The sequence below is a fragment of the Zootermopsis nevadensis genome, unplaced genomic scaffold (genome assembly GCF_977971745.1).
Source record: "Zootermopsis nevadensis isolate Lab colony 2312 unplaced genomic scaffold, Znev_1.0 Znev_ptg000020l, whole genome shotgun sequence".
NCBI classification, from domain to species: Eukaryota; Metazoa; Arthropoda; class Insecta; order Blattodea; family Termopsidae; genus Zootermopsis; species Zootermopsis nevadensis.
This window is the reverse complement of record NW_028259152.1, coordinates 4,374,963-4,400,256: the sequence shown is the minus strand read 5'-3', so window position 1 is coordinate 4,400,256 and position 25,294 is coordinate 4,374,963. Positions and strand designations below refer to the sequence as shown.

At 39.9% G+C, this 25,294-nt stretch overlaps 1 protein-coding gene across 1 annotated transcript in view; it reads left to right on the top strand.

Annotated features, from left to right (window-relative positions):
• Positions 1–1,105: 1,105 nt before the first annotated feature.
• The window catches only part of LOC110839954 (uncharacterized), a 96,880-nt gene continuing 72,691 nt past the window's right edge, over positions 1,106–25,294 (top strand). The window contains exon 1 of the mRNA XM_087351807.1: positions 1,106–3,319. Within this exon, the coding sequence (XP_087207933.1) occupies positions 2,368–3,319 (952 nt within the window). The 5' untranslated portion in view covers positions 1,106–2,367. The remainder of the gene's footprint in view (positions 3,320–25,294) is intronic.

The following is a 25,294-nucleotide window of genomic DNA, read 5'->3' as shown; positions in this document are numbered from 1 at the left end:
ACCGCCACCTCGACGAAGGCTTCAAACATTGGCGTGTAATTAATGAGATGAGTTCCCGTAAAAAATCGGAACACCTAGGGTTTCCTTACTGTAAGAATAATAACACATTAACATCTCCAATGCTACGCACGAAATTTTCGATTTTTGTTTCCGGTTCCAATAAACACCGAATGATAGGATTATTAATGAAAAATTAAGTTTAAGTTAGGGAGAGACACACAAGAGTGTACAGTATGTCTACAAAGCTATAACTTGTATGCTTTGCAATAACAGCCTAGTGAAACTTCATCGGAAATCGAAGTATCAACTCTGTTAGGCTTTGTTTGTATATAGGCCTACTACTAAAACAAATGCAGAATATATTTAGCCTACTAATAATTAAATAACTGTCACGTACGACATTTTATAGAATTTCACATTTTCGTCGAACTGCAGATAATTGTTGCAGGAAAAGAACTTCGCATTCAAACATAGAGAACTATAATAGACTGGACACAATGCCTACACGTTAGAGAAACAGATCGTATAATTAAAGCAGCTATTTAACATTTTTTCTTTGTTTTTCACAAGTCATCTCTGAAGTAAAATACAAGCATTGGCCTAATTGTCTATTCTTTATAACTTCAATATTGGTTAGAATTAATGAAAACAAGACAACAGCTGGAACGTAGATAAAACCCAAAGTGCTGCTGACGTCTACTTTGGATTCAAAGATATCAAGATGGTATTTTAATTGTACAAGACCCATTCGAACTACATCAAATTTGGATTCGAGACATCGATAGACACATGAGCCACAGATTCAAGCACTTTAGGATTCCTGTTTCAAGATTCATGTCAATCCTAACGACCGCTATTTCTGGCACGGAACGGGCACTGTTATTCTTCAGGTTGCATGCGGAGGAGACCGCTTGAAGAGGACGGATGGCTGTTGACGCTGGCTGTCGCCGCCTACTTCACATCAGAAAACTCAACTAAAAGATAATTAGTGAAAGGTCCTGTGTTTGTGTGCGCGCTACATAACTTTTTGTTCCCTTCTCCTTTGTTTTTCTGAAGTAAAGATCTGACAAAGTGTCACGTTAGTCCATTAGTTTCACATGCTTGGTTGGGGCAAAGCGCTCCGACCTGTGGGGGGCTGAGCCGTGGTTGCGGTTGGTGTGATCGGCACACAGATAGGAGGAGTTTAAGCAAACCCGTTAACCAATCCGCGAGACGGAGGTGGAGCTACGCTTTATCCAGGTTAGGGTAGGACATGAAGCATCTTCAAGGCTCAAACTTACGAGGGCTTGTCGGGCGGGCTGTAGGGGAACACGAGGGGTGGTGGTAGACTGTTGGAATAACTCGTAAGGACCAGTACGCTTGTCGTGACAGCAAAGCTCGTTGGCTGCAGTCGGTGTGGAGCGGTGACGAGAAGAATTACCCTCAGTATCCGTAAACTTTCCTTCTTAAATGTCAGTGGTAACATGTGGACAGAGAGTCATCTCCCGTTTTCCTGAAAACAGTGTTCCAACCCTGAATCAACAAGAACTGATACATAAACCATATCTCAAATATCTATGTCCTAAACCAAAAACCGATTTCAACTTACTACACTGAGTGATACTACAAAATATTTTCAGTTTCCCCTCTCCCGGTAAAGCAATTCCACCAGTCACCTCCCCTCCACTAGTGCCACCACCCCTCAAGCCATTATCACTTCCGGCAAACGCTATTGGATAAACTTCAAGTGAAAAGAAGCTGATTTTAAAAGACGAAATCCCACCTCTGCGTCATCCCCTCTGCACTTCTACACCCCTCCCATTAGCTACAAGAATAATAATCATCAACAGAGTCGTCAGGGTTCCAAGAGGAAGAGAGTAAGTGTGTGTGTGTGTGTGTGTGTGTGCACGCTCAGAAATTTATCGGCTTTGATAAACCAGCGTATGACAGGCACCGGGCCGGCGCCTTTTTCCATCACCTGTGGCCGCGCGACAGTCTCGAGAGAAAGCTGAAGCGTGTGATATCTCCGTGTCGATTTGAATCGTGTGTCTTCATTGGAACCGAGGAGCGAAACAGTGACAACGTTCTCGTGATTGCTAACGGTATGTTAGCGAAGAGAAACGCTGCTGATGATGAATGGTATTTAGAGATACCAGTTTGTTGTCTCTTAACTAAACTTCGTTAAGTAACAAGAAGATTTAATAAAACTTTTGTAGGACATTTACCAAATGGCTGCAGGCATAGACCTACACAACATTATGGACGCAGATAAGCGCGCGAAAGCTTAACTGGACGCACAAATGTAAATTATTAATTGATTAAAATCTGTTTCTACCCGAAGGAAATTTGTGGTTAAGTTTAGAAAATTCCAGAGTACAGGACATCCACATGTGTAGTAATTTAATAATGGATGGTACGGAAGTGGTGCAAAGTACCAGCACCAAATCAGCTGTGAGTCCTTGCAACACGACAAGTCCTCTGTCCTCCCCGTCGTGCACCGCGCACAACAGTGGGACCTCGCTGGAGGATGGCGAAGACGACGGAGACATCAGCGTGGGCTGTCCATCTCCCGCGCCGTCGTGTCCTCAGCAGGTGGACACTTCTTCCAGCAGCTCGTCCTCGTGTTTCAGCAGCGCCCGCACAACGGTGGCCGAACAAGACACCCACAGCGAGGAGACCGTCGACGAAGACGAATACTTCAAACCCCTGAAGAAGCTCAAGATGATGCAGATCAACAAAGTGGCTGTCGCCTTGACGACAAACCATAAACAGTCGAAGACGAATGTGACGGTAGCTCCGTTACCGGCCTCGAGGCACATAAACAGCAACCAAAGCACCGGCGTCAAGTCGTTCTCGATACTGGACATTCTGAATCACAGGCCGCGGACTAACACGAACGATCGAGCCGTTTGTGAGTCGAACAGCGCGAGAATAGTGAGACCGTGGGACCTGAACACGAGCAACGGCGTGTCTTCGCCGTCACTGCATCCCCGCCCTAAATCCGCGGACCTGTGCTACGCTAGTGAAACTCTAAGTTCTACATGCAGCAGTGGACGCTCCAGCACAGCTGGAAGTATCGCCAGCGATTGCTGCACCAGTCCGGATATCATCAATTGCACCATCACCAGCAGCCCTACGACGTCAGCGGCGCAGGTGAGGCACCACGCCGCTGTTGTCAGTCAGCACCACAGGCACTTTTCGTCGGCGCAAAGAGCGGCGTCATCGGGGAAGGGATCCTCGGCGTCGGGTGGCGGGAAGACTCCAAACACGTCCCCGTTGGATGCGCTATTCCAGATGACGAGCAAGACTTTCGAGGAGTTGAACGGAGAAGCCGTGTCGGGTAAGTCTGCCAGAATGCTCGAATGTTTTCAGCCTCAGCTTTATAGGCTACGTAATGTAAAATGGTTAACATCGTGTCTCGTTTGAAAAATAGGCCGAGAATTTTAATGCACAAAATATTTACAATAATCAGACTAGGCCTAATATGGAGAACTGCGATTGTAAATTTAGGCCAGTCATATCAAGCTATAGGCCTATGCTAGGCCTACTGTTTGGGATCATTTGGTGGTCCATAAACTTTTCAGTAACTACGAAGGCCTAATTTGAGTAACTCTTTTTAATTAGCTCTCCTTTGACGTGTAGCCTGTTTTGTTGGCTCTACTTTGGTCTTCGGTCTTCAGTGTCGCGTTATCTAGGCTTGTAGACCTATGAATCGTCATAGGCTGAATGAACCATGCAGAAACGTGTTGTTATTTACAGATTAAAAATTAGTCTTTTTCTTCCTAATATTTGGTGTCTGCTTACAACTGCACACCGCGTTACAACACAGAAGTCCAACCTCGACATTTTCACCGCCGTGAGAACCTCAGAGCTCACTGGCTTCATAGGCCTTTCTAACATTCGTTCTACGGCTCTTTCCACTATAAAACTGGCACACTGGCACCACACCAATTACAGCCGAGAAGAAACAAAGAAGAAAAGAATAGAAAACAGACCATATTTGGATTTAGACTAATTTGGTTACTGACATGACATCGCAGATTTTTATACTGAAATAATGATAAACAGGTTTAGTATTTGAACTAATACACTGTTCAACATTTTCGAACATTTGCTGATTTTTAAAGAAATACAAAAGGCTTATAGGCCACAGGCCTGCATATGCACCAAGTTATTTTTCTTTCGACAAGAGTGACGAATTGTTAAATAGACCTATTCAATCGCTTAATAAAATTGATAGCCCATTTTAGCTTAATTTATAGGCCTATAGTCTATAGCTATATCACAAACAATATTTTATCCAAACATATTCAACATAAGTAAATGGCTAGAGAATATGTAGGCTAGTGTCTGTTGGTTGCAAATAATCTATAAAATTTACATAATAAAATATTGGATTTCCGGGAAACGTAATAAATTTTCTTTCTAAATACATCCCGGTGTATGATCAAACCGTCAATGAAATTTACCTCCCCCCACCAAATAAAAAGTCCTGATATAAGTCACGTAAAAAATTATAACTATTCAGGGACAGCAAGGCATATTAAATTTAGAAAAATGCGATGTTCACTTAACCGTAGGCGTGGGAGTACAAGTCAGGATTTAGCATAAAGTGTATGGCCATGACATTCTACTGAGAATAACAGAATGGTGTAAAAGTTTTAGTAAGAATAGTTTCCAGCATGCTGCTTTATTAAAAATGGACATAGTTAAACTATTCATGTTTCCTTAGATTTCATTGAAACACACCTAGAAATACCGAAAAATAAATACAGAAGACCACATTAGGCAGTCTCTAATGGCCCATGCAGTCATTTTCTCTTATTCTTAAGGCATCTTTTTTTTCTCTCCCCCCCCCCCCCCCCCCCGTCCGTTTAGTTTTCTATTTGTAAAAATAAAAATTTTAAGCAGAGGGCTATATTCCGACTACACTTCCGTAAACTATGTACGCCTAACTACATAAAAATATGGCCACTGTGTATGTCAGAACCTAATCAATGACATCATAGTGTAGTTACTAAAAGCAACACGAAGATCTGATACGTACTACACATGTTGCTTTAGAAAGTAGCCTACAAGAATACTCTCACAGAAATGTCAGCAAAACACCTAATTAGCCTCTTTAATATTGTTGCATAGCCCATCTAGTCAGTTGAACGTATATTAGTCCACCCATGCAGATCAACAAGCTACTTCGTAGACTTACCAATAACCACATAAACTTACTTAATCATGAAGTAACTTCGTTCTCTACTTCAAGGGTTTCAGAAACAAAACAACTTTAAATTTAAATCAATATCAGCTAAGTAATCCATTTTCTTCCAAAGCCCAAATTAGTAAATAAGTTTCAATTTTTAAGATGTTGTTAAATTGATTCATGTAGATAGATAGATAGATGTTCACAGTAACTCCTGTTTTGAATCAGTAATGTAGCCTGAATTTCGTTTCCAGAAATAGAAATTTAAAAAAGTGAATAAAGTTCCATACCTGTTTACAAACATTCATCAAGAAACATGTGCCTTCTTCGCCATATATTTGGCACCTAAATAATTTCTGCCACAAATAGGGCTGTTTTCCAAAATTGGCTCCATGAGTTGCACGTGATTTTGAAACTGGAAAATGCCTTCTAGACGGTAGGGTGAAAGTTCTGATACAATTAACAGGGTTGAATTCATATCTACGTGTGACTTGCATGGACTGAGGGAAATTATAATTGAAACAAGAATGTCGATCTTATAGTTCTCATGACTAATATATGAATAAGCCACCCACATGCAATCTCCACACAGTGCTTAGTTACAAGACTTACGTCGCATTGTTTTGAAAGAGAGGTGTGTGGATTTGTTCTATTAGCTACATACATTTGGACCTACACCTCCAAGCACTTTACGTATTTGAATACATTTTTCAGATGTTGCCAATATAGTGGCCAAATTCACTAAATATTTCAAAATGTTCGAGCCTAATTAATTAATTAATGTGGAGACCAACAATGACATCCACAGATATCGATTCTGAGAAAAGTGTAATCTAATGTGTAGGCTGATGATATCACACCTGATGAAGAGATGTGGGGTCTTTTATAGAATGCGTTGGCTCATGACTGTGTTCAGAGCAGCCCAGACTAAATTTTGGATTAATGTACGTCGCTATACTGGAACGGTCTTCGACAAGATTACCGAAATATTGACAGTGTCGACGTTGGTATTCTGCATTGTAACACCTTGTGTCAGTTGAAGATAGATATCAACGTTGCGGAATAACACAATGTCTCCATCTTTAGTTCTAATGTGCGTACAGTACAACAAAGAAGATAAACATCGACATCTTCACAGCCATGAGAAACTAAATCTCACAAGGTGACAAAGTACAAGCCATATTCACCGTGGAAATTGTACACACACATCAATACTGAAAGGAGTACTTTCGGCAAAAAGAATTTCCCTTTCCGGACTCTAATTTTATCACCATGAGTGAGTAATGAGTTCTTCCTCAGGAAGTAATTTAGATCTATTTCTTTCAGCGCAGAGTCCAATAAGAACAGGATATCCGCAATCATTATTCTCACAGAAATCCCATAACAGTGGTAAATCGATCGAATATTTGTCTAGTTCTCTTAATATCCTTATGCCAATATGTCTTGCTCACGCAAAGAAAACAGAGGTGCTGCGATGTGCATTTTAAAATAAGACTGGAAATGTGTAATACTAGTTGGGAGTACACTAAATTTCCAAAGGTGTCCTTCACACACCAGAGACGATAACGCCAGTACGGCGACCAAGGTATTAACAAATGCGACAGCGGTATCAAAGGCAAATATTTATCCAGGGCTACTGTTGCAACAATGTGACCCATAGTCAATGTAACAATGCGATTCAAGGTCGAGGTTATAACAATGTGACGACAGACATGGAGGACCCTTTATGTGTGCTTCGCTCTCTCTGAAGCGTAACGAAACATAGGCCTAGCAACTGCATTAAGTATAAACAGAAGTAGGACTAATGGATGTGATACCATGTGTTTGTCTCGTGTTAGGAAAATCAGAAGTTACTTCAGAAACACCAACAATTTCGTTATACCAGGTACCAATATGCATCATTTGCTACAGTCACGGATTGCGAATGTAAGAAACCGAGTCCCCAAAAATTTTATTTTCGTATCTCAGTCTTATTCTTGTTAGTACTGTTTATTTCTTACTAAACAAATTCCTCGAATTTTAAGGCCCTAATTCTGGAGGACTATCACATTAAAATACTGACTCTCAACGACAGACTTGCCGCTCTGAAAATATCAAACAGATATTCAAAGTCTGATCAGATTATGCTCAGCAGTCGTCATCGTGCCAAGATAAAAGAACGTCTGACCTCATATTATAGAATCTGCTCGATTAGTAACAGAACAAATTAATGGATCTGAACTCTTTGACTGTTTTGTACACTGTAAAAGGAAAATAATCACCTCTGTAAATGAATTACTTCATTACACACAAACATTTTAAAATATGCTGACTGCATAATTGAGTGCTGTTCTCTGTCTGCATTTTGAAGACCTATGCATTAATTGGAGGATAATATTAAAATGGATACAGGCGTAAATAAATACAACAGGAATCTGGAGAATGAATTGATCTAGTTCAGGTTAGGTGAACCTTCGGGTTTTTTTAAAGGCTGGAAATTTGGAAATCAATCTATGCGTAGATGAGTGAATAGTATTAATACTGATATTTTTAGCCATAAGTGTTGGGATTAAAATCGTACTTTTAAAAATTAAACTTGACTGAAGTGGGAGTCAACTTTCCGATTTCATAATAAAGAGGAGTGTTCGTTGGTAGTCTCAGCAATAAAAGTATGCAAACTTATAGGTAGGTAGATATTGCTTCCATCTTCAGTGCTACAAAGAATCAGATGATGGTAATTTTGTTCTGTCTGTGCAAAATATGTTCCTCACGAGCATGTACTTTAGCGAGTTGCCGAGGACGAAAGCGTCAAACTTGACCATCAAAAACCGCCCCGAGGCTAGTTGCTTGTGCCTCATTGTGTAGCACGCTCTGAATCAAGCAATTGGACAACCCAAATAACTTCAATAATAGCTATTCTGCCTCAAAATAAGCTGTCCCACACGATTCAAGTACGGAAAGTCTTCATAACAAAGCCATTGATATGGTACCCGAAAGCTCTAGGCATTAGACGTGTGTCGCACAAAGAAAGCCACAGTTGCGGGAAGTGTGGATACTTGCTGGCAGGAAGTCAAAATGCTCAGCTATGCCCGGAAGCATCACGCTACGAAGCTTAAGGACGAGGCAGACATTCTGTCACCGCACGCGTGTTCTGACGTGACACCTCGGGGCCTGATTCAACAGCTAAAACGACAGAAGGCCTGATACGTGATCCTACATGATGTTTCTAAACAAGGGCATTTTAACTGCTGTTTTAAACCCAAGAATCAATCATCAGTAATTAATCTGGAAAACCATCCTGTAGCCTAGTGACGAAAAGTAACACGAGTTTAATGAAATATGCGTAAACATATGCGAATGGAGTATGTAAAGGATTATATTACAATGAATATTAAGGAAACAGACTGACATGATGAGTGGATTCGTATGGCTCTGGTCAGGGATCGGTCAGCAGCAGCAGTATTCACTTTTGTGATGCAGATGTACTTTAGTTAATCTGTAAATAAAATACAGTCATAACTGATAGACATATAAGCCTGTAGGCCTATAGCCCCATGGCCTTCGTATTATTGGTCCATTAAAATCGGGACAATGGGCCAGACAGGCTTGTAAACCAGAATGCGGTTGAATACTTCATGAATTCTGTGTCGTACACTAAATAAGGAGGAAAGAATTGCCGATAATATGGCATTACAGTATTTTACATTTTAATCAGATGACTGACAAGAAAGTTCCCAAATGTCTAAAATGTTACATATAAATTGGATTAAATTTACGGACCTGCGAACCCTAATAAAGACATAAAATAAACAAACAAAAAATAATAACAAAAATTATTGGATTTGAGGTTTTCAGGGCGGTGAGTTTGAAGATGGATGTCTTCTGGGTTGTTGTGCCGTGTAATCTGGTAGACGTTTACCGACGTTTCAGAGGTCTTTGCTGCCTCCATCATCAGGGCGATGGTCGCCCTGATGATGGAGGCTACACGGCGCAACAACTCAGAAAATAGGTATCTTCAAATACGAAATTCATTACGGAAGAGGGTATCAATTATAATTTTACTGTCAGAACCACATTTTGATATCGGATGCCGAAATATACAAACATACTGACTACATCTGTTGGAAAACCAATTTAAATATGAATCGTAATTTATAGCTTGTAACTGTATAACAGAACTGGATTGAGTGTCGAAGTTATTTTCGAAACAGACTGCTTTATGTTGACTGCATCGCAGCGGTTATATATCAGGTGGTCCGTTGGTTGAATACCACGTACCAAAAACACAGGTTATTAGTAGTGACATAATGACAGTGCAAGCTGCAGTAAATGCCGTCACATATTTTAAGGACTAAAGAAAACCACGTTAAGAGACACAACAAATTGTTTGAGGAGAAGGAGCGTGCCCGGGCATAATTTAGCTCGTGGAAATGGCAAACTATAAATATTTTCATGATTTTATTTAGTCCCTCCACGCTATGTCAGGACCGTGTCTTGTAGCATGCTAGTATCTCAACATTTCATACTTAACCGTAATTGGATAATCTCCCATGTTCTACGCTGCATAACCTAAGTAGTTGACACCGTGTCGCTAACTCGAGGATGGAAGTCGCACTTTGGGTATACATTCAAAGCGCTAAGCTAACAAACAAAACTGTCCAACTGTACTAGGCAGAGTGTATCATGAGAAGCTGACAGTCGCTCAATTGTCAAAGAAACCCTTCGCGTTTTAAATAACTCAAAGATTTATGACCATATTCACAAACAGCCCGTCACAGGTTCCTGTATTGAGCCGAATGAGTTCAGTCCACACACTCACACCCAAACCTTTAATATCATTTTTATATGTCAATCGGTGTATTCCCTTCAGAATTTCTCATCTTCGTACATGCTACATGAACTACCTATTTAAGCCTCTTTCATGTTATCACTTTAATAAAACTTCGTGTGATTGGTACAGATTATGAAACTAAAACAAGATTTGAGGTTTCCACCGAAGACTACAAGAGTACCAGATGATCGCGATGCAAATTATGAAACCTCTCACTGAAATGATTCTGAACTCAAATGTAACAAGCATTTAACCGATCTAATTTGCTCTTAATGTATTCGTGAAAGCAATTTCGACTGAAGCGAATTCTCTGTTTTGCCGGCAGTCGACTGCTGCCACGCGATGCTCAGGGCGAAGTTTTGCGACTGTGCCCTAGACGGTGGCGTAGTCTGCATGACAGGAGCTCATTGCACGTTCCGTCGGCAACACGGAGTTCTGTTTTATAACTCATTATCAGTGTACTGCTCCCATCCGAAGGCTGAACCTTCTCCATACGCCAGAGGTAAAACGCTCAGGCCTAATTGTATCTTGAGCGCCATCAATGATGCAAGTGATTTCGACTACTCATGGTTACTTAATGAGTTCGCGGTATACACGAAAACTCGTTCGATTTTTATCGTACCTATGAAGATCTGGCGGCGTTATGTGAAGGATATAACTGGATTAGGAAGAGAGAAACAAGAAGCAAAGAGACTGAAGGAGAAAGACAGAGGAAAAGGGGTAGAAAAATAGGGAAAAACCAAAGAAATAAAGAGAAGAAAGATGAACAACAGAAACAAAGCTAGAGAAATGAGAACAATGAAGAAAGAGAGGAAGAATAAAAGAAATAACAGAAACATAAGGATCGAAAGAACTACAGAAAAAAGCGGAAAGCCAGAGAGAGGAAGAAACAAGAAAACAGATGATTCAAAGAAACCACTTTCTTTCTAGAAAAAGTTATTTAGCTAGGGCTCAGCTGTGTATTCGTGTCACTGCACCCTGATTCTTGGCATTTTGCCAATTTTAGTGAGTACTTGATTATGAACATCAATAAGTCTACCAGCTAATACTCCTAATTTCCTCAATTTTGCCAATGGAAATGTGGAAAATATGACAACCTATGAATTTAGAACAGCACTAGCTGCAATCAGCTTAAGTTTACAGTTTCTTGTGCATAATATCCCGACAGATATTAGAATATTTTATTTATTTAGGCTCAAATAATTTGTTCCTGGTTTACTTAAAGACGCTTTCTACAACAGATATTTATAGCGTCCAGTGACACTGGACAATTAGTCGCTTATCATGAATGCTGATAAACTGCAACCAGACAGGCAATGTTACCATCAGTCTAAATGTCACACTTTGGTGTGGGCCTTCTGCCGCTTGGTCGGTGGGACCGTGGGTTCGAATCCCACTCAAGCCATGGATGTTTGTCCGCGTTGTTCTGTGTTGTGCTGTCCTGTGTACAGTTAGAGGCCTTGCGACGGCCCGATCCCTCGTCCAAGGAGTCCTACCGAATGAACGAAAACGTTGGGACCCGCAGTGCTGAGGCACTTGAAGAACGGGTCGTTCCCAGTATCTCAGTGGGGAATAAGGCAGAGCCCCACGTATTCTTCATTTTGGCACTAGATGGACGTGTGCAGTCAGTCACACACCGGTAGCTTTGCCCCAGAGCAAACATTCCTCGCCGTCGCCGTAACTGGATCTAGCTGGTCTTGAACTGATTCAGCCACCTCGTCTTATAATTGGGCACATTATTTCTATCATTTATCGTCTTGCGCACCACAAGTTGAGAAAGTACACAGAGGTTCAAAGACCGTGAATATTGTTTTCACACTAGGACAGGAAAACCCTCTCCCCCTGTTTGTGTTAACTGAGCTCAGTCGTTATTTGATTTGCTGCACAGTGACAAACAGTGATAACTGTGTTGGAAATTAATACGCTGTAGGTTTACTAATTACGAAGCCTGTGTAATACAACTAACAGCAAGTGTTAATCATAAAAAGGGCACAATTGGTGTTATCAGGGCACCTGTCATACACAATTACGGATAAAAATAAACAATATTTGTATTTTACACTAAAGTACGCTTCGGATCTTCATGATCTCTGACCCGAAACAAGCCTAACAACACTTTCATATTCCTCAATTACATTCAGAAAGTTCATGCTACCATTAGTTTAAGATCGACCATCAACATGGAATACGGCCCTTCTTAAAAAGATGCTCGGCGCTCAGCTGGTCTCTTATGGTATATTATCATGCTCACAAGATTCCGCCACTGAACCTTATTCTGAGCCAGCTGAATCCAGTGCAAACCCTACTCCCACGTCGAGACGTTTTAATAAAATTTTCCCATAGACCTATGTCTTCTGAGTTATGACCTCATTTGTTATGTTTTGTAAAATGAAGTTACGAATTTCTAATATTTCGTGCATGTGCTGCACGCGCCTGACCCTTCTTGATTAATTCACGCTCATGATGAGCCGAGTACATCCCGAGAAGGTACTCACTCGGTCCTGTTATGAAAAATGTTGTTCTTTGTTCCCTCATCTCTGTGAAGTCCAAATACACGTGTCGATAGTACATATGTAAATTGTAATTGTCATTATTTCAACGCTTCAAAGGCCTAGGCGTGTGATATCGTTAATTTTTAAAGCATTCAGAAGTTGTTACACCTCAAAACCTAGCAATACCGCTGAAATTGCGACGTTCGCTCTAGTCATCAACAAAAAATACTGTTTGAGTACAATTTTTCTGAAATAATGTATTTTTAAAATGTTATTGTTCGCAAAAAACGATTTCTTGATGAATATAAAAATACTGCACATTTTTTATCGGTAAATTGAACTACACAGTGAACCACTGTAAGCATACAGTTTTAATACAAGCTGCCATGTATCGTGCTAAACATTTCTAAATATTTTAAAACTTATGAAAATTTCAAAAATACAATTTATATAATTCTTTACTTTCTTCTGGCTAAACGATGGGGTGAATATAAAAACCCATAAAAGGAACGTTTAAGTCGCTATGTAGCAATACACAGAAGAGAATTTAAGTCTCTAACATTATACATTAAGGATAAATAGCCTGACAATAATACCTTACCACCAAAAATGTTAGGTCTGAGTATTTCTACAGTGAGAAATGTCTCTCTGAACGGTCTGCAGTCTTACAGCTCTGTCTAAAACAGATATTTAAAAATTCAGTATCATCCAACTGACGGTCTAATCAAGTTGTGCTAAGCTGCAAATCTTTTCTCCATGAATCAAACGAGAGTGGTGATTCTAAATTATAATTTATTCAAATTTTGTATAATTTTACCAAATTTCACACGATTCCCCCTCCCCATAACGACAAAGAGGTGTGAACTGTATTAAAATGTCTCCAGCAGCCGGCCCCTGTAGAACGCTGCAGAAAAGTTTTTACACTGGAAAAACATGTATACATCAGCTGTTGAGAGCGAAAATGGAAATAAATAAAAGACAAACGTGAAGAACAAAGAGACGTGTAACATGCAAGTAACAACTTTCAGTTTTCACATTCGGTGTAGTAGGACAGATATTTCGCATCTCATTATTCTTGTTTCTAGTGTACAACAGTTGGTAGTCGTGGCGTGTTTAGAACAGCAAACATAACCGTGAGGAAAACACTGATTTCAGTCCGAGCACTGCGTATGTAGGCTATACGCATGGCAGGACAGCAGGAGAACATTTCAAATTTAATTTATTCTAACAGTCTACTCATTGCACGTACGTCCTTGGTCTGCCCGAACACTGGAATGCATTACGGATCAGCAACAATAAGAGTCTCGATTCGTCTGTGCTGTTACGTGATGGTAGACGCCTGTCTACTTGCCCGATACATGTTTACAAATCCTCTCCAACAGAGCAGGTTATATACGTAAAAAATGGAAGAACAAACGAAGTAACCTCAAAGAAATTACAAAATGTCTTGTTTTCCTCCAACTAACAGCTGTAATAGCGTGAATTACGTCACCACAGGCAACATCCACGGCACAGGACGTAGCAGTCATCTAGTTAGAAGACGCCTGCTGTCTCGTATTTGTTGTTTTCCTCAGTTCCTCCATGTAAAAGTACCTTAAATAGGCCACTATCGCTTCCTTCCACAGTTTTTCAAATGATCATTTGCCATTCTTGTGCAGTGGCGGCTTTTGTGGGCCTATTAACAGTTGCTGCAGGTTCGGGTTTTACGTCGAGCGGTACGCATTTTAACGTTCACGTTTTATTTTGTCAAATTGTCGCTGCTGTCACTTGAGGTCTATTAATGATTGACGACTCTTCAGTTGCGTAAGTAATGTCACATCGAATAATGAAGAGTAGGAAATGATTTTGAAGGAAGCGGCCTTATGCCATTTTAAGTTACAACTCAGCATTTACTTCGAGAGAACGAGAAAAACTACAAATAAAATCAGCCACGACAGCGTGTCTCGGAACCCGGATTCGAAGGAGTCCTGTCCACTCGCCCGCGACGTTCGCTACATTTCAAGAATGTTTCTTTTAGGAGTTGTCCTTTTAATGTTTTCTACGACGCTGGACCTACTGCAGCCTAAACCAAGCTCTTTTGTGTCCTACAGCACAGACTCGCTCTCTCGTCTAGACATGACTACTCAAGTGTTCACTCACAAGCTTAAGTCACATGGAACAATCTTACTGTAAATGACAATTTCAGCTTCTTCAGGTGTCAAAGAGTTAGCTGACGTAACATACGGCACGTAAGGAGGCGCGTTTCACACATTAGCACACGTCACACGTTGCTCTGTCTTCCGGTAAAGCGTTGCTCGAAATTTAGTGACTAACACTGATTTAGTTTAAGAGTAGTTGAATCTAGGAGAGAAGAGACACTGCAACACAAATTTAAATTTTAACAGAGCCGCCAAATCAAGGAGTCTGAGATGGTCGGTACTTTGACACGTGATCCTTAGATGAAAGACATTTTAGTCGTAGTACCTGAAAGAAGGAGATCACGTGGAAGAACTATAGTAGTATTAGTAGTAGTAATAATAAATGTATCTTAAATAAATAAGTTGTGGGGGTGTGAACTGAAATCATATAGCTTAGGGTTGGATTCAGTGGAGACCTTATCTTCAAACTAATTGGCTTTCTGGTTCAATGAAGGCTCAAATAACTTGATCGGGTAAAAATAAAAGAAATCTCTGCTGCATGCAGTTAACTAGATGGTTAACTGTTAGTCACTTTGTTTAGACCTGTGAAACCTGACTACATGTATCCTTTAAATTTCGATTTAGGTATAGGCTATAGACATGGGTTCCAAAGTCTAATGGAAAATAGTAACCACAGTTATGGAACATTCTATTTTCTACAGTGACTTGCCAGAATACGACACAGAAGAACTTGTGCCAGAATATAACACAGACGTTAAAATATGACCAACAATTCTTATTTGTTTCTTTGTAAGTGGTGGGTTCTTATTATGAAGGAAGACCGCTGTAAAGTGGTGGAAACGCACAATTAATTGTTAATTTTTTGGTTATAACGCGAATGATGGGTTGATTATCGATGGTCCTCTAGGCTGTTGCGCCGTGCAGAATTGTGGCTATGCGCTAACATTTTAGAGGGACGTGTTTGCTCATCTTCAGGGCTGAAGGTGGCAGTACGTTTTCCTGAAACACTGGCTCACAGCCAAAATATTACAAGGCGCAACAACCCAGAAGACCTTCCACGCTTTCGTATTTTGAAAACCTCAAACCGTACACGGACAGACTCAGTTGAATTAGAAAGCCCTTGAAAGTGTTAAAAACAATTATTTTTATTTTTTTCTCAGAGAAGCCGATACGTACGTAACAACTGGGCCTATTTCGTGGACAGAATCATGACGCAAACAAAATATTGTGCTGCTCTTTAATAGCCAATCACTGACTTACACAATTTAGTCCTGCGTAAACGTTTTCAGGAACCCTGCTTTTCGAGGCAAAACCGAAGATTATGAGGAGATGAACGCGAGGTTTCTTGGATAAATGAATTTTTTCAGTGATAAATTCAAAAGTTAGAATTTTTAAACCGTAACGTCTTATTTTATTACATATTTCTACGAAGCAAAAGTCTTCCAAAAGGTAACCCTCTCTCAGCTGGTCAAGATCCATTTATTTATGATTTATTTAATACCCCATACCACAGGCCTATACAGTCAAATGAGAGGATAAACAATGAACTGGAAAGGATGTGGAAGGAAGCGGTCGCGGCCTTATTTAAGATACTATCCCGGCATTTCCTGGGGAGACGGAGGCAAACCATAAAACACGTCAGCCAGGACAGCCAGTCTCCGGACAGAGAACTGGACCCGGGACCTCCAAAATATGAAACAGGAGTGCTAACCACGTAACGACTAAGACGTTCGAGCCGAACAGCATCTTTTCTTGGCTCGAAGGGCTTCTTATGAGATAAAACTATGGTTGAGAAGGACTAGAAAGGAAGCGGTCGTGAAGTGCTTCAGAATCCTATTTAGATGTAAGCATGATGACAGCGATTTAAGAACGAAATATCTCAGTCGGTTCCGCCGGCCGACAATGCAACTGCTAACCATTTCCATGGCTGAATATGAAACGTAATGGTTTGAGCCTCAGAGTTACGCGTTCTCCTCATGTAATTACACACTGCCTTCCACGTTAGTCGACAACAAGTGGAATCCGTAGTTTCAGTGTTACACAACTGTTCATCTTTCAGCTGAAAGCACGACACTGACGGAGCTAAGCGAACGGAGTCATGACTTGCACATTGCAAGCTGTTTTATACGAACAGGCTGCTCTCTTGTGGAAATACGCGCGTATTCAACATTTCGTGAATATCCTTGTACACAGCAGTTGGTTTAAAACGCACACACAAACATTAATTGGTCTGAGGCTAAAGGAAACCAGCGCGCAAAATAGTAAGTCGTAGAATTTAACAACTTCTTCAAATCAGGCATACAATTTAGCTAATATTCTTTATTATCTCTTCGAAGCAGAAGCTTGTCTAGATATTGATGAATCCAGTCCGTATCACCATTACAAATTATGTTTAAGGAAATAATGATCCCTGTTTATACCAAGAATCGTATACAAATACAAAATGCAGAATTGTTTGTCGTTAAAGCTCATGGAATAGCTTGGTTTTTGCTGCAGCTGCTACAGATTATTATTCTTAGTAGTAGTAGTAGTAGAAGTAGCAGAAGTAGTAGTGGTAGTAGCAGCATCTAGTAGAAGTATTAGTTCTAGTATAAAAGCACAGAATCTACCCTGTTCCGAATTTCTGTTCCTGGCATCCGGACTCTTGACGAACGTGTTACAGCAACCGCACAATTTACAGTGCAGCTCACTCATAGAAAGTGTAAATAAGGCTGAGACCGCAGATCTATAAAGCTGTTATTCCGTAATCAATAGAACATTAACCTTGCAACAGAAGGCAACATATATCTCGAACTGATCTAATCAAACAGATCGACCCATCGAAACATGTACAACTGGTTAAGAATATGTTCACAAAAAATTAATTACTCAAAACTAATACATAAAGTGAAAGCAAAATATTGAGGTCCTAATCAGCTATATATGTATTCTCGGGTTCAAGATCTGAAATATTCTATATTCACTTTTAAGGAGCGACCTAGCTCATGTCTAAAGTTGTCGATTAATACATTTTTGTGCGTTCTTTGTATTATGTGCGCAAAATGAACGCATACTGAGCTGATCGTGTCTTTTTGTCTGCATGTTTTATATTTAGAACTGATGGATGGATTTTGATGATCTTTCGTACGTACGTCATGTAAGCCACCCCAAACTCGTAACTATTAATGTCCTACTAGGGGCAATAGTAGTATGACGGACGTCCAAATAAATGGGGTGGGAGGGACACTACGCCTCTCCTTAATATATTCCTTATTATGATGTGTGGTAGTAACTCTTCAAGAAATATGCAACTGCTTTTTAGAATGAAAACAAACTTCCTGGATTCTTGCATGAATTTTTATTAATAAGTTTTAATTTTATTGCGATAACTAATTATCTATTTGAAATTAACTAGGCCCTGCACAATGACGGAGGAAGTTTTTGAGGCTACGGACAGCAAATTTAAATCAGATAAAATCTGTACTTGTCAGAAGTTTTTCCTCAGGACAAAATGCGTAATACTAATAATCTGTAACATATTCGAACTCTGCAAGCAATAAAAATCCCAACTTTCGGACATTAAGTACATTTAAAAAAGATATACACAAGTTTTGTGGGCTATATTACCAACGCGTCTATTTCAGGCAGGGACTATTTTGCTTATCATGTGCTTGGCTGGTTGCTTGGTTAGTTAACAACTTTTCATGACGCAAAAACTCAGGGTTTCGTTCAAAGTTTCTCGTTTTTAGACACTCGGCATTCAGGGCAATGGGACTATGGTCCTGGAATGACTTACAGAAAACGTCTTCCAGAAATATCTTCTGCCACTGAAGAATTAAAAATGCGTCTCTGAAGGCAGTAATTTGAAAGAGATCATACTCACTAAAGTATAGTGATACACATATGCACATCAAAAGTCCAACTCCGGTTATTTATAAGACGAAAAATTCCACTTAATTACACGTTTAAGAAAACAACAACGAAACAGCCCCCGCTTGAAAATTTTGTCACCTGAGATAATTCATTTGCGAGCCACAAAAGTGCTTCGAATATGTTAATACTCCTACTGCATGGGAGGTTCGCGACAGGATTATTCACGAAAGAAACAATAAAGCCTAAAACGTAAGTGTGTAAGGGTGGAAGCTATTGGGTGGGGGGAGGGGGAATCTGGAGTGCGCATGGCTTCTTGAGGGAAGAGAGGGGAACTCCCAAGATCAAAAGACGCCGCCATATTTGCCCCGAAGGCCCGGAGCCGTGCTAATTGGAAGTCTCACCTCTCCTTCAATAAGGCATGGGGGTGGGAGGGGAGAAGTTTAAGATGGAAAGAAAAGTAAAGGGGAAAGGGAGGTTCTCTGTGTGTCATGCCGCCTTGGTAAGCTAGAAGGCCTACCCCTCACATGCCCATATAACTTTAATAACTTCATCCTTATATAAGACCCGAAACATCCGAATGACGAGACCTGGCTTTTTGTTTTCTTTCGTCTCTGCGTGCATTGTGCTCGCAACTCTTTCAGTTGGGACCGACCGGTGTTGAATTAATGCGGCCGACGATGCAGCTCCACTAGCAGGGAAGCCACGCGGTCCGCTCCCGGACAAGCGCCGTAAGCCAGAGACTTCTGCTCTACTTGTCGAAACATTCACTTCATTTATTTGATACTTTGAAGTCAGGCGAGTAAGTAAACCGACACACAGCTCAAATAAAAATGAGAACGAACAAATGTAGTTCTTACCGTTATGCGCTTCAGAATTATAATGCAAGCCCGTATTTTATTTTATTTGCAATGTGATCTAAACGTTATACAGTATCAAAAGCACATAAGTCAGCAATTGGAGCAGGCACGCATAGAAAGGTGTTACAGACGCTTGTGTAAAAGCGATGAAAGTACAATAACTGCCAATAAAATTCAACTTACTTCAGACTCAGAATGCCCTGAGTATTCCTGCGGGGAATTTCGACAAATGTTTACGTTTCTTAACAACCATCATTGTCCGAAAGATTATCGTAGGCATAGCCATTCGGTGCGTTTAATTGAACACTAAAAGAAAAAGTATTATCCCTAAATCCAAGAAAAATTGTCTTTACAGTATCATCTACAGTAATCAGATTCAAAGATAATCCTCTGGAGTTTTCCCATTCCTTCTACATGAATATTGACAGCAGCTGGACCCGCTATTCCTCTTAAGGTTAATTGCACTATAAATTTGCATAAATCTGAAAGGAATGTGGGAAAAGCGAGTAAGAGAATGCACCGGTAACGTTTCTGGCTAAGTACAATATATTTTAACTAATAAACGACAAATATCTTCATTTGTTGTGACATTTTTACTTATTGTTTAATATTTACAGAAATTAAAATAAAACTATTCACTAAAGATGACAACCTCCTGTGACACTGTCACGTAATAATGACAACTTACAGGGTTTTTTTAATTTGCTCCTGCATCAGTTTGCATCCGACGTAATTTTTACCTGGAAAACGTACGTAATCTTTTAAGGCTTTAAAGTCAACAGCGTATATGGTACTTGTACGTAAATCAGCAGGCAAAAGAACTTCAACGGTTAATTTTTTAAAAAAGTTCGAATAAAGAAGAATAAATAAGTGCTCTTGCAGTAACTAGTAACAAATTAAAATATATTTTCGTCAGCGTGGTGACACGTGGTTTCGGGCCGGATTTGACCAGCGGGAGGCTAGCTGTCCGACGTTGTATTAAATTGTACGTTCAAGTTTCTCTTCACGTAGCGCACATTAAAAAATCCCATGAAACTCAGTCTTAATTCGTGCGATGATAGTCAATCAGCTGATTCCCGGCCTTTTGTAAAATCCGTAAATTCATTGCCATCTTCATAATGGCCGGCGCTGTACCCTATCTTGATCTAGCCGAGACCAATTTATAAACTTAACGATTTTAAATATAATCTATCCATCTACGTATGCCTCTTCTTCCAAATAGCCTCTTCCTCTTCGCTTTAGATCTTCCGGCTAAAAGTTTATATTATTTTTTTTCTCTCCCATCGTCCATTTTATCATCCTTCATTTAATAATTCGAAAAATATTTGGTGAAGAGCATAAAATATACCCATTATATAACTTTCTCTGTGTACATATGATATGTAAGTGTATCATATATTTAAACTGTTAATAAATCTACCATCTGTGAAAAAAGTTCTCTCTACTGTTTTTAATTTAAATTCATTAAGTAAAGTAGGTCCTTACTCCTCTGTATCCCGTTCTGAAACACCCTCACGTTCAAAGATCAACTCCACCCACAGCAAACAATCCGTTCTTAGCAAAATATTTAAAAGTATGAACCATTCAAATATGCATTTTTGGTTTTTTGAAATTTATCGTCACCGTATAGAAATCATGGAAATGCAAGTAACAGGCGTCCCCTGATACGACACAACCCTAAAATTAGCATGTCACGCTCAGCTATAATTCCTTTAAAGCAGCAGCATGTCGGCGGATGAAGTTCATAAGTACGGAACTTAAAAAACTTCAGCATATATATATATATAAAGTCAAATGTACAGGTGGGGGGGAGATGCCATTTTATTTGACCTATGTAAAATTTGTTTCAGACAAAGACATAATTCGGGTATAATTTAGTTTAGAAACACAGAGGTATCAGGGTATACATTTGTTATGAAAGAGCTTTTGGAGCCACGACATAACGAAGGGTATCACTTGTTTGTCGATAAATTTCCCTCCAAATAGAGACAAATGACATGGAAAGTGTCGAGCAAATAGCAGGAGACTACCAAAGAGCATAGTCTAAATTATCTACCAAGTAAAGTACAGCCATAAAAATAAAAAAGACACCAAACATCAATTTGAGCATATAGAAATAAACATCATCATCTGTATTTCTTTCCTTCTGCATGGAAGGTGGGATAGATTTGCCATAGAAGTGATTGGCAATGCATTGTATGGCCGGAGTTCGATTTCTCGTAGGAGCTCACGGGAGTAGAGAAATTCACGCATTTTCATCGAAAAATCTGAAGGAAGGAGACTACTTAAATGACACAGGCGTAGATTACAGCACAATATAAAGATGGAACTAAGATAAACAATATCTAAAATTATTGACTCGATGCGGCTGGCTCAAGTTAAGGTTCAGTAACTGGGACATGTGTGCACAAGTAACATTTTATTCCATAAAATACAGGAATTTCTACAATAGCTGGACGACTGTCAGCTTATCAACAATGGTTCTAATTCATAGTTTATCAGTTTTATTCTTCTTGTCTATTTCCTGTACAACTAAATAATACGACGATTAACTGTGCATGGTGATTTGGAGGAGATGCCTGAGAAAATGATCTTTAAGTATCTATGCCAGCGCCTGCTTGGAGGGACTGACACAAATCACGGGGTAGCTCAGCCAGGAGATCTAGTCTCCGTGTCAAGATTTGAACGTAGACCCTGCAATGCAAAGCAGCAGCTCTGTTCGCTTAACATTCCCTCAGCTTTCACAAGTGAAACGACTTTAATATCGGCTTAACAAAATTTAATTTAGGATAGAATCGGCCAAATATAATCAATACTTTACGCGAAACTCAACTCGAAATGTAATTACATTTCTTTAAACGGTTGACAGAACAAACAGCTAGTATAGAACGATAAACGCCCTGATGATGGAGGCGGCAAGCACCTCTGAAACGTCTGTACACGGCTCAATATCCCAGAAGACGGTCGGTCATGTTCTTATTCGACGCCGTGCGCATCTGCATTGAATGAACATCAGAATTAAGGGGTCATTTGGAAGATGTGCCAGAGATTTTTACCATTCACTGTAAATGTGGGTGTCCTCTGCACGGAAACCGCTGTGACTAAAAACAATAAGAGAACAAGAAGTTCTGGCATGCAACATTCTGGTTGTTAAACCTTAAAATAGTAAATCTGCGACCTAGACGTATGTAAAGGAATTATGCTAACTTACGATGATTAAATTAAACTGATTCAGGACAGAGTCTGATAACATGTTTTTGTGAAACGATGATGAACTTTTGTGTCCATTAAACAATGGTAATTTCTTGACCAGCTGAGTTAAGTATTATATACTCACAGAAGACTCTGTACTTGGAATCATTCATTTCCTCTTCACCTACTTGACGAATAACTTTGCATCAAAACACTTGCGTCCTCTCACTAAATGCAAATATTTTCCCTTCGTGTTATACATCACATATATGTTTCATTGTATTGCTAACAGAAGGATTATAATTAATTGATTCCGCCGTATTCTTGACATTTGTATCTGCAACATTCTGATAAAACATCTGTTAGCTTTCAGAACAGAACACAGAATCGAGTACATGACCTTCCACTTGAATGCTGGTATCTAAAGTTTAGAGGCACTGAACCATCGATCTACATAAATGTTTACTGTGTTTATAAAGACAGTACGTAGCAAAGTTGTGCATCAATCATTGAGTGGACCAGCTACTTTCGACGTAAGTTAACAGACCGCTGTCCCTTAGGGTTTGGTGGGTAGTTTATTAGGGCACAGCGTATTGGTTAGCGCTGTAGCATGTCTCGCTGTAACTCCATTAATTTTACGCACGTACAGGGGCCCTATATTACACATACTTTTTCATACGCCACATAATTACCTTTCTGTTATCAGAACCGTACGTTACGACACCGCTAATACATTCTGATCGCACTAGCCGCCATACTGCACCCTCAAAACCATTTTCGTGACATCCATCTTAATGTAATGCCCGATATCCTTCATGCATTTCCAAGTGACCGCACTCCAGCAGATTAAGTATAGTTATCCTTGTATTTAATTAAGCACCAAGCACCACGACAAGAAGGTTTAGGTGGGAACTGAGGCGGGCTCATGACTTCACAAATTTTTAACATCAATAATGGATACAGATAAGAGGCCTAATTCAAGTGCCGACGTCTTCTATATCTGCCCCTGGGGAAAGAGCCCCTGGTATTCCAGAGCCGGTCTGCGCGTTATGACGAACAGAGAAATTCACGTCCCGTCAGGAATTCGAATAGGATTCTCTACTAAAATTCCTAATTCACTGTTCTACTCTGAATGATTTTGGACTTTATCCATTGTGTGATGAATGTTTTTTACAAAGTCTAAACAAATCACAACTTTACCAACGATGAATGTTCCTTCGTCTTAGACTTGAGATACAGTAAATTCTCTATATTACATGGGACATGGCAGTGAACCCAATCCACATCTTGACTTCCAATTTATTTAATCTTCATTTTAGTATTATCCTCCAAAACATCTATCGTCTCCCAGAAGATCTGTTCTCTTTAGACTTTCCGAACATTTTGTAAACATTTCTCGTATGTCTCATGTCTACTACATGTCGTCTAACTCATCCACCTGAAAAACCGGTTAAATCAGTTAAGTAACAGCTGATAAAAGTGTATCGAGTTATTCTGACCCTATTTAAACAAGAGCAGGAACATCCTGTCATGAATCATTTCATTAGATTGCTTATTTTTCCGCTTGCAATATTAACTGACAAAAAATGCCACGTATGATCGCCCTGGGGGGGGGGGGGGGGTGCGAGTTCGAGACACGAGCACACGCGCGACGCGGCGCTAACATAACTCGAGGTAGATTTGCTTACCGGCTTTTTCATTTCTGAGAAAGTCCGGAACACACTTGTTTTTATGGCGAATCTGCCAAGTGCATTGGAGGCTTCTTCTAGGCGCCAGACATGGAATTTCGAGTTATAAAAGGCTATGAAAAACGTCCGAGGGGAAATATAATGCGCACTAACACAAACAACATTATCTTTAAATGTTAGGTTATACCGCAGTTCTGGTAAAGAAGTTACTTTCTGTTTGTATTGCTTAACGACGTATAGCATCCGACGAAAAACATCATAATACCTTAAACAATGCTTTGGGGAGAACATGGAAGTGGTTGTGACTTATTTTAAGGCATTATTTGAGGAATTCGAAGACGAAACTCTGTGAGCATATATTTCTATTGTTAAATAACGAGACAAGGAATTATGTTGTAGGTCTCTTACATTTCTCCTGTTGACATAAGCCCAAATCATATGACATCGGCTATGTAATATAGTCAAAGAAGTTACGGTTTTAGGATGTGGACTGGATTCATCTGTCTCAAGACGGGGTGCAGTGGCGGAATCTAGTGACCATGGTTATGAACTTTATTAACTTCATTAAAGGCAGAGAATTTCGTGTCTAGCTGAGATACTTCTCAACAAAGTCGCTACTCCACGAAGTTAGTTATATAGGCCTAATTAATTGCCCGTAATTTACGTGTAAATAAACAAAGATTAAACAATCGCAATTAAGTATACTTCTGACACTGAAATTAAGTCAAGATGTTGCCACTTTCGTAAAACCCAGTAAGTAGCACGCCCGTGCAGAACGGTTGTCAAGTGCAAACATCTGACGTCACACTTCAGTTTATATAATTAATGTCGTGAACTTCCCAAATCAGCGCGGGAAGGGGACAGGGAGGAGGGGGCGAAGGTGATACACAATGTCAGTGAGATTTCTGCGCACTCATTTGTTGTGAAAGGTAGTGTTACCAGCCAGGCGACACGACACTGTAATTAAATAACCACACCAATGATGCTTCTGATAAAGTGTGTCTTGTTTGCGGTCACATCCCGTAACATGTTCAGAGGTCAGACAGCTGGTGGTGACTCGACAAAATGCATTAAATAAGTAAGGAAACC